Source organism: Mobula birostris, chromosome 3 (genome assembly GCF_030028105.1).
Source record: "Mobula birostris isolate sMobBir1 chromosome 3, sMobBir1.hap1, whole genome shotgun sequence".
NCBI lineage: Eukaryota > Metazoa > Chordata > Chondrichthyes > Myliobatiformes > Myliobatidae > Mobula > Mobula birostris.
The window spans coordinates 153,684,702-153,698,002 of NC_092372.1; the positions used below are offsets into that span (position 1 = coordinate 153,684,702).

The 13,301-nt window shown below is 39.6% G+C and overlaps 1 protein-coding gene across 2 annotated transcripts in view; it reads right to left on the reverse strand.

Moving 5' to 3' along the window:
* stx17 (syntaxin 17) overlaps positions 1-13,301 on the reverse strand; it is a 99,838-nt gene that overhangs the window by 62,106 nt on the left and 24,431 nt on the right. For both annotated transcript variants that reach the window (XM_072253515.1, XM_072253514.1), the window contains exon 3: positions 11,341-11,406. In XM_072253515.1, coding sequence (XP_072109616.1) covers positions 11,341-11,406 — 66 coding nt within the window. The remainder of the gene's footprint in view (positions 1-11,340; positions 11,407-13,301) is intronic.

Genomic DNA, 13,301 nt, shown 5'->3' on the forward strand with positions numbered 1-13,301 from the left:
GTCAATTGTTAAGGATGAGGTGATGGAGTACTTGGTGACACAGGACAAGATAGTACAAAGTAGGTATGGTTTCCTTCAGGGAAAATCCTGACTAATGAACCTGTTGGAATTCTTTGAGGAGATTACAAGTAGGATAGATAAGGGGGATGCAGTGGATGTTATATATTTGGACTTTCAGAAGGCCTTTGACAAGCTGTCACACATGAGGCTGCTTACCAAGCTAAGGGCCCATGGTATTACAGGAAAGTTACTATCATGGTTAGAGCATTGGCTGATTGGTAGGAGGCAGCGAGTGAGAATAAAAGGATCCTTCTGTGGTTGGCTGCCAGTGACTAGTGGAGTTCCGCAGGGGTCGCTGTTGGGACTACTTCTTTTTATGCTGTATATAAATGATTTAGATGATGAAATAGATGGCTTTGTTGTCAAGTTTGTAGATGATACGAAGGTTGGTGGAGGGGCAGGTAGTGTTCAGGAAACAGGTAGGATGCAGAAGGACTTAGCCAGATTAGGAGAATGGGCAAGAAAGTGGCAAATGAAATATAATGTTGGAAAATGCATGGTCATGCACTTTGGTAGTAGAAATAAATGTACGGATTATTTTTTAAACAGGGAGAAAATCCAGGAATCTGAAATGCAGAGGGACTTGGGAGTCCTTGTGAAGAACACTCTGAAGGTTAACTTGCAGGTTGAGTCGGTGGTGAGGAAGGCAAATGCCATGTTTGCATTCATTTCAAGAGGTCTAGAATACAAGAGCAAGGATGTATTGCTGAGGCTTTATAAGGCACTGGTGAGGCCCCACCTTGAGCACTGTGAACAGTTTTGGGCCCCTCATCTTAAAAAGATGTGCTGGCGTTGGACAGGGTCTAAGGAGGTTCCCAAGTATGATTCCCGGAATGAAAGGGTTATCATACGAGGAACGTTTAATGGTTCTGGGCCTGTACTCGCTGGAATTCAGAAGGATGGGGGGGGGGATCTCATTGAAACCTTTCAAATGTTGAAAGGCCAAGACAGAGTAGATATAGAAAGGACGCTTCCCAAGGTGGGAGAGTCTAGGACAAGAGGGCACAGCCTCAGGATAGAGGGGTGCCCTTTCAAAACAGAGATGGAGAGAAATTTCTTTTGCCAAAGGGTGATGAATTTGTGGAATTTGTTGCCACATGCAGCTGTGGAGGCCAGGTCATTGGGTGTATCTAAGGCAGAGATTGATAGGTTCTTGATTGGACATGGTATCAAAGGTTACGGGGAGAAGGCCAGGAACTGGGGTTGAGGAGGAGAAAAAAAGGATCAGCCATGATTGAATGGCGGAACAGACTCGGCTGGATGGCCTAATTCTGCTCCAATGTCTTATGGTCAAATGTGGTTATGAAACAATAAATTTTTTCCTTTAAAATATTTTGCATTGACTCTCAATTAAATATTATTTTGTACAATGGACATGCTCCAGTATATATTTGCAAAGTTACAAAATCTAAAAGCATATATACTTTAGAGATAAATGTGACTGATTTCACAGAACCTAGACAGTTAAAATCAATCACTTGTAATAACCTTCAACTCCGTGGTTTTGATAGTATTTGTGAAAACAAGACTGAAACAGTTAATCATTTAGAAATGTCAGCAACAATGATGTAAGTCTTATCATTCCCCTGTCCAGCCAACACCTCCGACACAGTTGATTCTGGTGAAGATTGCATAAGTTTTGACTAAAACCTTTCTAAAATACAGTCAAAAATATCAGGGGCTTCATTAAGATATCAGCCACAAGCCCAATTTTCATCAAATATTTATTTCTAGATGCTATTTTAAATGTGTTAAATGTGCATTGGAAAAAAAAGGTATCAGTATGTCTGATAAATAAATGATTTAGAATTCTAATAAAGAAGTTAGCACCTTGTCCAGGTCACAGATATGGTATGAATGCATAAATACTGCTCAAAAGTTTAGCTTCTTAGAAGGTTAGCTACCACCAACTCAATTATCCATCACATCACAAATTAAGTTTCAAAAATTCAAAATTAATATCAAAGCTGAGAATCAATACCTAATTATTGTAACTTGAAATTAAATGTATACATTTTTGTGGAATGGACCATTTATTCCTCTGCTTCCAGCTACTCCACATAAATTCCTGAGCCAAATATCTAATCAAGCTCCATACTGGACAAAAATACTTATGAACATACACATGACAGTATGTAATTTTGAGCTCTCAGGATCCATTTCTTTTCTGTGTCTGAGATCCATCCCAATCATGTTTATCACTTAGCAATTATTGTCTGCTGAGATGAAAAACACAACGACAGACAAGCCAATTAAAAGTTCAACAGATCTACCATTCACATGGCTGTTCATCTCATTTCTTCAGAAGTATTTTACCCGCATGTTCAATGTAACTACTGGTCACTTTCATCTGGATTGCTATTGTTTGCTGCTTCCTTATCAACAAAGTTTAATTTATCTCACATATTTCCCCAGTAAGAAACTGGCTTCTTAATTGAACAGAGCTCTGTGTAGCATCTATACTACATGGCCTAATACAACCGAGGAGCTAAATAAAGTCATGCCCACAAAACCACAAACAGAAACAATGACAGTGTGCTGCATTCAGCATTTGCCCAAACAATGACTTAAAGACTGCTATGGTTTTCAATTCTCATGGAGCTGCATCAGTAGTGAAGAAACAGACAGTAGTTCATTTAGAACAGAATACACCTGAACCACGCTGAGAACAAATTTCTACCAAATCCAATATCTATGGAAGTTGATAGGACTGCACACTAATTAGTGAGGCGTGGTGGGAAAGTGGAAGGTCTCAGTGAAGAGAAACTTAAAATGTTAAAGAAAAAAATACAAAGAAGCTATGAGGGAAAGTGATTGAGATAGGGATAGCCAGATTATGTCAGGGAGACACAAAGTTTACATAAAAGTGCACCAACAAATAAGAACTAGGTAGGAAAAAATTGTCATAGGACAAATGAGGCTGAGTACAGGGCTACAGTCGGAAACTTTGTCACATGGTGTGAGCAGAATTATCTGCAGCTTAATGTGAAAAAGACTAAGGAGCTGGTGGTAGACCTGAGGAGAGCTAAGGTACCAGTGACCCCTGTTTCCATCCAGGGAGTCAATGTGGACATGGTGGAGGATTACAAATACCTGGGGATATGAATTGACAATAAACTGGACTGGTCAAGGAACACTGAGGCTGTCTACAAGAAGGGTCAGAGCTGTCTCTATTTCCTGAGGAGACTGAGGTCCTTTAACATCTGTCGGACGATGCTGAGGATGTTCTACGAGTCTGTGGTGGCCAGTGCGATCATGTTTGCTGTTGTGTGCTGGGGCAGCAGGCTGAGGGTAGCAGACACCAACAGAATCAACAAACTCATTCGTAAGGCCAGTGATGCTGTGGGGATGGAACTGGACTCTCTGACGGTGGTGTCTGAAAAGAGGATGCTGTCCAAGTTGCATACCATCTTGAACAATGTCTCCCATCCACTACATAATGTACTGGTTGGGCACAGGAGTATATTCAGTCAGAGACTCATTCCACCGAGATGCAACACAGAGCGTCATATGAAGTCATTCCTGCCTGTGGCTATCAAACTTTACAACTCCTCCCTTGGAGGGTCAGACACCCTGAGCCAATAGGCTGGTCCTGGACTTATTTCCTGGCATAATTTACATATTACAATTTAATTATTTATGGTGCAACTGTAACGAAAACCAATTTCCCCCGGGATCAATAAAGTATGACTATGACTATGACTATAAGGTATAATGCAAAAAAATTAATCTGTCTGAAAACATTAAATGGACAAATTAAAAAGTGCTGTATCTAAATCCATTCAAAACTTAAAATAAGGCAGGCAAATTATTGATGCAAATATTTGTATATGGACCTAATCACCATTATGAAAACATGGCTACATGGTAACTGAGGGAGGGAGTCAAGTATCTTAGGAAGGACACAAAAAAGTAAAAGGGGATTGGCATTGTTAGCAAAGGATGGAAACAGCAATAATAAGATGACTCTGAAAATCAAAATGTAAAGTCTGTGTGTAGGTTAAAGATCTTCAAAGGCCAGAAACATTTGTAGGAGTTGCCTTCAGGCCTCAGAATACTGTAGTAGGTGTAAAGTAAGGAATGGCATGAAACTGGAAGTTAAAGATCCATGTAACAAAGGTACTCATATGTGGCATTAAATCTACCTACTGATTAGCTTAAACAAATTAGTATTAATATTACAGGGACAAAATTCCTATAATGTATATGAAATTGTCTTTGAGACAGTACAAAAGGCCATCAAGGGAACAGTGCAATAAGCATGAGTTCAGTAATAATCTCTGTTGGTGTGTGGTGTTCCTTGGGGAAGAGTGATCATAACATGATAGAGAATTCTTTATTAAAATGTAACTTAAACTTGGCTTTCTGACAAACAAATCACCATCAGTAAGGAAGGGCAGCAACATGTCCACCACAATTATGCTCAACACTGCTGTCCCCCAAAGTGCATGTTTGTCCCCTTAATCTACTCCCTACACACTCACGATTGCGTAGCCAGATTCTGCTCTAACTCAAAGTTCAAATTTTGAAGTAAATTCTTGGCCTTAACCTACCTCATATTGAGCTTACGCCTTGTCTACCTGGAATGCACTTATGAATTGATCTGTATGAACAGCATTCAAGTTTCTCACTGCACCTTAGTACAGGTGACATCAATAAACTAATTCACCGACTTACTGTGAGAAGTGCCAGTTGTTATAGATTGGATAGCATCATAAAAAGCATGGCAACATATTGATAAGGACTAACAATAGGGAATGAATGCAGGGAATGGTTATACATTTCTGCTGGAACAAAATCAGAAATGGAAAAGTCATCCAATTATGACTTACAAAAGAGGCTATGGGTAGAAATAGATTGAAAGAGGAGGCACAAACTTACCAAAAACTAGCAAGACTCAAAACTGGGAGCAGTTTAGAATTTAGCAAAAAAAAGGACCATGAGCATTAGTAAGAATATATAATAGTAGATGTAGGATTTAGTATGAACACAGACTGTAAAAGCTTCTCCAAGCATGTGAAAGAAACAGAAGAGTCATGATAAACAAAAATGTGCCATGCTGTCTGAAACAGGAGATTTTACAATGAGGAGCACAGAAGTAGCAGATAAATTAAACAAATACAGCGGATTCTGGTTAATTGGGACACAACAGGACCGGTACATTTTGGCCCAACTAAGTGGCTGCCTCAATTAGCTCAAGATACATGGAAATAGTTAAAAATGTACAAAAAAAGATAAACTACCATTTAACTCAGGAGTTCTCAACCTGTGGTCCATGGACCCTTTGTTTAATGGCAATAGCCTACAGCATAAAAAGGGTGGGAACTCCTGATTACAGTGAATAACAAATTATGTATTTAAATAAAATAGAGAACAAATTAGAACACCGTCAATTCTACTATAGTATTATAAAACTGGGCATCAGTTCCTGATAGTTACACAAGAAGAATTATCCAGTGCACACTGCCGTGTTCTTTTGATTGATGGTAAATGAATAAAATTAGTGCACATAATGGACTACAATCTATTGATGACTGCATCCTCGAAAATTTTCGTTTTCATTGTAATATTCAAGATGATTGTCAATACATTCAAATTATACATAGTTCCTAACTTGATGAAGTAGTGAAATCATTTCATTTTCACTCCTGGCCATTTCTGGCATCTCCAAACCTGAATGCTTGAAACGCAGTGAGCAAAAGATCAGTTCCGAATTGTCTTAATGCTTATTTTTCATCAACTATCAGTGACAAAAGTCACCGTTTTTTTGAACAAAAATGCATGCAACTGATGCTGTTTTAAAACTGTTCTAAGCATGGCATAGTATCTAATGGCCACATATTGCATGCATCTGCCACTAGTTAGAAACTGTTCAGCAACAGTCTCCTGCCCCAATTAAGTGGCATCGTGGCCCACATAAGTGAAGGGAATCCTGACTATTTTCTCAATTCATTTTTGTTCTTTAATAGTTGTCCCAAATAAGCAGCTGCCCTGACTAACCAGAATCCACTGCATTTTGATTCTGTCTTCTTGGAAGAATATACAAATTACTTTCCAGACATGTTAAAAAACTAAGTCTAACAAAAATAAAGGATTAAAAGAAATTAATATTAGTGGAAAAAATAATTATGGCGAAATGAATGGAACTGAAAGCTGATAAGATCCTTAAGGCTTGATAATCTGCATCCCAAAATATTGCTATGAGTAGATGTAATCATTGTATCTTCCAAAATTCTATAAATATGGAACAGTTCATGCAGATTGAAGGGTAGAAGATTTTGGCTGACTGGCAGGCGGTAGAGAGTTGGAATAAAGGGGTCCTTTTCTGGTTGGCTGCCAGTGAGTAGGGTATGCTTCCAGGGTTTGTGTTGGGACTGCTTCTTTTCACATTATATGTAATGTTTTGGATGAATGAATTCATGGCTTTGTGAAGCTTGAGGACAATATGAAAATAGGTGGAGAGGCAGGGTTCAGGAAGCAGGGTGTCTGTAGAAGGACTTAGGCAGATTGGGGAAATGGGCAAAGAAATGGCAGATGGAATATGGTGCAGAGAAGTGCTTGCTAATGCACTTTGGGAGAAGAAATAAAAGGGTAGACTATTTTCTAAATGGAGAGAAAATTCAATAATCAGAGTTGCAAAGGGACTTAGGAGTCCTTGTCCAGGATTCCCTAATGGTTAACTCACAGGTTGAGTTGGAGGTAAGAAAGACAAAAGCAATGTTGGCATTCATTTTGAGGGGACTGGAATACAAAAGCTCAGATGTAACGCAGGGGCTTTATAAGTTATTGGTTAGATCACACTAGAAATAATTGTGTGCAGTTTTGGGCCCCTTATCTAAGAAAAGATGTACAGCCTTTGGAGATGGTCCAGAGCAGATTTGTGAGAATGATCCCAGAAATGAAAGGGTTAATATACGAGGAGCATCCGATGGCTCTGGGCCTGTACTCTTTGGAGTTTAGAAGAATGAGGGACAGATCTCAATGAAACCTATCAAATATTGCAAGGCCTAGAGGATTGGATGTGGAGAAGATGTTTCCTACAGTGGAGGAGTCTAGGACCAGAGAGAATAGCCTCAGAAGAGGGACATCCATTCACTCCAAAGATGAGGAAAAATTCCTATTGCCAGAGGACAGAGAATCTGTGGAATTCACTGCCACAGATGTCTGTGCAGGCCAAGTCATTGGGTATAGTTAAGGCGAAGATTGATAGGTTCTTGATTAATCAGGGCATCAAAGGTTACGTGAAAAAGGCAGGAGAATGAGGTTGAGATGGATAATAAATCAGCCATGATAGAATGGTGGAGAAGACTCACTGGGCCGAATAGTCTAATTCTGAGATGGTGCTGGTGAAGCACAATGAATTGCTGGTAGCAAACAAAAGTATTAACTACTTTATTCATCACACTTTTTTTTGAAAATTATCTCTACAATCAGTAGCCTGTAACTTTCTGTCTAGTGGGATGTCATGGAACATTCAAGTGGGCTGGGAGGGATGAAATTTTATGGTCGTATACAATGATGTGTCATTTCTTGGTGATTGATAATGATATCTGGGCAGTATATACACAGCATTCGCCACAATCAACATTCCTTAATTGGAACATCCCAACCTTCTGGTTTGGTTGAACCCCAAATCATACCAACCCTAGACATATAATAGGGAGGAGAAGATGGCGGCGCAACACAGCGCACGCAGCTCTCCGGTGAAATGATATCGAATTTGTAAGTAGGATGTAGTGCACAATTCTGATTTGATGGAGACAGACGTGAGAAGGCACAGAGGAACATCTGGAGAAATTTCTGAAATGCCCGGTTCGCTGCCGCTGCTACTATGCGATCAAGAATCTCCGGAGGGAAGGCCCCAAAATCCCCGGCTTTGCCTGCTGCTGGCCACCGAGGCTGGTGTCGAAGCGTTCGGCAGAGATGGTGCTCGGTACTCGGTGTCGGAGGGCTGATTGGAGCTCGAAGTTTTTGGACGACTCACAGTCGGACTATTGTCGGGCATGGCAGGGGGAGTTTTCTTCCTTCTCCCGTCTGCGTGAGATGTGGGACTTTTGAGAGACTTTGAACTTTTTTACTGTGCCCATGGACTGTTCTTCATCAAGTTATGGTATTGTTGCACTGTTATAACTATATGTTATAATTATGTGGTTTTTGTTAGTTTTTCAGTCTTGGTCTGTCCTGTGTTTTTGTGATATCACACCGGAGGAATATTGTATCATTTCTTAATGCATGCATTACTAAATGACAATAAAAAAGGACTGCGTGTCCTCATAATCTAATCCAATCTATTAGTGGCCTTCGCACCACAGAGTCACGTGGCTGTTAGCCACGTTAGCCAACAAGTCAATTTTGTATATGAGCCTGATGAAAGGTTACATGTATAATGCAAATTTTTGATCTCCTTATCAAGAAAATGATGTAACAAAAGTTCTCTATTTATTCCTGGGATGAGAAAGGTGTTTTATAGGAACAGATTCAGTATAATATTAACAACATTTATATAGATTAGAAGAATGAGAGAATTTCTTCTTGTAACATTGAGATTTCTTAAAGGGTAATGGAAATGATCTTCACCACACAACAATTCCAAGAGAAATATGGTAAATGACATCAAAACCAGACATCCCACCTCTCCTGGAAGTTCCGGGAGTCTCCCGCATATTAATAGTGGCTCCTTGATGCCTGCAAATTATATACAATGTCCCGGAAATTGATTTTTTTGAGACGATTTTTTTGAGTGAATGCACGAGAAAGAGTGAGAGAACGAGCGCAAGAGCAAGAAAGCAAGCGCGAGACAGCGAGCGCGAGAGCGAGAAAGAGAGCGCGAGAGCAAGAAAGCAAGCGCAAGTGAGAGCGACCACGAGAGAGAGCGCGAGAGCGAGCGTAAGCGACCATGAGACACAGCACGAGAGCAAGCGAGACAGCAAGAGTGAGAAAGCAAGCGCGAGAGAGCGAGTGCCAGTGAGAGCAACCACGAGCGAGAGAGCGCGCGCGCGAGAGAGCAAGAGCAAAAGCAAGAGTGTTCCAAAAAAAGAAAATATGAAATGTATGTCACCCCAGACTACACTAAAGTGTACCCCTGCCTAATAGGGGTCAAAAATAATGACAGTGTTGTCGCTGCACTGTTTGCAACAGTGACTTTTCTATTGCCCCTGGTGGGTTAAGACTGTAAAAGACATGTTGAGGTGAGTTTAACAGGTGTCATTCATTCATTAGCATAGCTAATATTATTTAAACTAGCTGGCTAGCTGCTAAGGAGCTACTCTATTGCAGACATCCCACCTCTGCCGGAAGTCTCCCGCAAACTGATGATGCTACCTCCCTGAAATGAGTTTTTGCAGGGTGGGATGTCTGCAAATGTTACATGTGACTTTATCAACCCCATTAAATCCTTCAAATCTAGTGATAGAATAGGCATAGTCATACTTTATTGATCCCAGGAGAAACTGGTTTTCGTTACAGTTGCACCATAAATAATAAATAGTAATAGAATCATAAATAGTTAAATAGTAATATGTAAATTATGCCAGTAAATTATGAAATAAGTCCAGGACTAGCCTATTGGTTCAGGGTGTCTGACCCTCCAAGGGAGGAGTTGTAAAGTTTGATGGCCACAGGCAGGAATGACTTCCTATGACACTCTGTGTTGCATCTCCGTGGAAGGTGATCATGGAGCATTTTTACTCAATGCAGAAATCTTCCATTTTCATTTGCAAGCAATAATCTTAACCAGCAGGCTGGAACTGCCACAATTTCAATGCAGACTGCTATTAAGCATAGATATGTCAATACCCTAACTCTTGTAACTGTTTCCACCTAAATATCACATCTCACTCCAACTAGTATCCCACTGCTGTACAGCTCATCTTAGAACAATGGGAAACTATTCAAACTTACCCCGTAGGGGCCCTTATTACACCCAGTCAGTTCCAATGGGAAAGCCACCTTGTTGTAATATCTAACACAAACCTCCAAAACTGGCATTATTCCAGATAAATCACACATGGACAGATGGAAAAATTCAAGTATAAATAGTAACATCCCACAACCCAGGGAAATTCTGCTCTGTTATTATTCAAAATGAAAAAAAAGAGTATTCCATTTAAAAACTATTTGTCACAATACAACTGAATAAATAGTGAAAGAAGCACACCACCTCCAAAACTAGCCACCCACCATTTGCCTACTCTGTCAAGCAGGGTATTGGTGGCAATATGTGCAGTCCACTTAGGCCTCATCAATCATCTAGGAGCTCACAGAAATGATATGGTAGCAAGTCATCCTCGCTCCAAAATGAAATTTTCCCATATTGTACTGATTATTTCTGCTTAAGTATAATCTCCAGAAAATTCACTCAACAAGTTTAATTTAGGATATTTGGATTGTTATCATTTTCTGCAACTATAATGTATTCAATTCAGTATTTATTGAGTACTTGGCGTTTCAGTTATTGAATGTTCTTAAGCCTGCAGTGAATAGATTTGAGCACTAAGAAGATCAAAGCACACAGGGATTAGCTGGGAAATGGCAATAATACAGACGTTCAATCATGGTCCATTGAAAGGCATAAAAGGCACTAGAGACTGTATGGACTATTCCTGTTCCTATCCCCATGTTGGAAAAACATTTAAAAAATATTTTTTAAGTGTGTAAGTTCCAAGAGGCATTTTGGACTCAAAGTTATTAAACTATGACATTTCATATCTTATCATATGGATTTTCAAATTAAAGTTTGCTACTTAAAGGAAAGAGAGAAAGGAAAGCTTGGCTCTTTTCAAATAAAAAAACAACTTTGGTACTTAATTGATATCTTTTTTCTTTATTCTAAACAGGACTGATGTAGCTTCAATCATTTAGTGTGCCAAAATTGCCTTGGAAATATCTCATCTCTGCTGACTGAGCTTACATTCTAGAATAGGATTCCAAAGCAGGAATTTAAAATTAATACAGAATTTAGTATTCTACTTTTTATTTATATACTTATGCTCCAGAAAGAAACAACAGTTTAATCCTTAAACAACCTTAAATACGTTACTGTAGAAGTGAATAATTTTGGAATGATGAAGCTATATTTTATCAACTTTAGCAAGCGCGCTATAAAGGACCTTCAAAACAAAGCCAAACATCTTAATTTAATAACACATTTCATTATGGCAAGATACGGTGGAAACATGTAAAAGCAAACATATATAGCAGAGAAAATTTTTACTATGGCCCTTAATCATTTTCAGCAAATGGAATGTTACAATGTGGAAAGAATATACAAACAGCATTTACCTGCACAGTGCGGCTCGCATTGATGTGTTCCTGGTGCAATTTGTCCCATTGACAGCAGCGCTGATACTGTAATGCAAATTGAAAATTTAATCAGGGTTCTGTGCTGAAGGGAGGAAACATAATTTAATAACACTATACTGTTAAGACTCACAAAGAAGAGAAAATCAACAGATGCTGGAATTCTAAGCAACACACACAAAATGCTGGAGGAACTCAGCACACCAGGCAGCACCTATGGAAAAAAGTACAGTTGATGTTTTGGGCTGAGATGTCGATTGTACTCTTTTGTACTTTTTTTAATATACAGTATTTCTGTTTTTGCACTTTTTTAATCTATTCAATACATGTATACGGTAATTGATTTACAAATATACTTGTTTATTTTTCTTTATTTTATTTTTTTCTCTGCTAGATTATGTATTGCATAGTTAACAAATTTCACGTCAACATGCCAGTGATAATAAACTTTGATTCTGATTTTGATTATAATTTTCTCTTGTTTGTGACTGGATTACTACACTAATTATGAACCAAGCAGATGAGCTTAGAGCATGGGTCAGTACTTGGAGCTATGATGTTCTGGCCATTACAGAGACTTGGATGGCTCAGGGGCAGGAATGGTTGCTTCGAATGCCAGGCTTTAGATGTTTCAGAAAGGACAGGGAGGGAGGCAAAAGAGGTGGGCGCATGGTATTGTTGGTCAGAGATAGTGTCACAGCTGCAGAAAAGGGGGAAGTCATGGAGGGATTGTCTACAGAGTCTCTGTAGGTGGAAGTTAGGAGCAGGAAGGGTCAATAATTTTACTCGGTGTTTTTTATAGACCACCCAATAGTAACAGGGACTTCGAGGAGCAGATAGGGAGACAGATTCTGTAAAGGTGTAATAATAACAGGGTTGTCGTGGTGGCAGATTTTAATTTCCCAAATATCAATCGGCATCTTCCAAGAGCGAGGGGTTTAGATGGGGTGGAGTTTGTTAGGTAAGTTCAGGAAAGTTTCTTGACACAATATGTAGATAAGCCTACAAGAGGAGAGGCTGTACTTGATCTGGTATTGGGAAATGAACCTGGTCAGGAGTCAGATCTCTCAATGGGAGAGCATTTTGGAGATAGTGATCACAATTCTATCTCCTTTACTACAGCATTGGAGAGGGATAGGAACAGTCAAGTTAGGAAAGCATTTAATTGGAGTAAGGGCAAATATTGGGCTATCAGGCAGGAACTTGGAAGTATAAATTGGGAACAGATGTTCCCAATGAAATGTGGCAAATGTTCAAGAAATATTTGTGTGGAGTTCTGCATAGGTATGTTCCAATGAGACAGGGAAGTTATGGTAGGGTACAGGAACTGTGGTGTACAAAGGCTGTTGTAAATCTAGTCAGGAAGAAAGAAGAGCTTACGAAAGGTTCAAAAAACTAGGTAATGATAGAGATCTAGAAGATTATAAGGCTAGCAGGAAGGAGCTTAAGAAAGAAGTTAGGAGAGCCGGAAGGGGCCATGAGAAGGCTTTGGCAGACAGGATTAAGGAAAACTCCAAGGCATTCAAAGCCTGAAGGCTTTGTGTGTCAATGCGAGGAGCATTCGTAATAAGGTGGATGAATTGAAAGTGCAGATTGTTATTAATGATTATGATATAGTTGGGATCATAGAGACATGGCTCCAGGGTGACCAGGGATGGGAGCTCAACGTTCAGGGATATTCAATATTCAGGAGGGATAGACATGAAGGAAGGGGAGGTGGGGTGGCGTTGCTGGTTAAAGAAGAGATTAACGCAATAGAAAGGAAGGACATAAGCCGGGAAGATGTGGAATCGATATGGGTAGAGCTGCGTAACACTAAGGGGCAGAAGACGCTGGTGGGAGTTGTGTACAGGCCACCTAACAGTAGTAGTGAGGTCGGAGATGGTATTAAACAGGAAATTAGAAATGTGTGCAATAAAGGAACAGCAGTTATAATGGGTGAC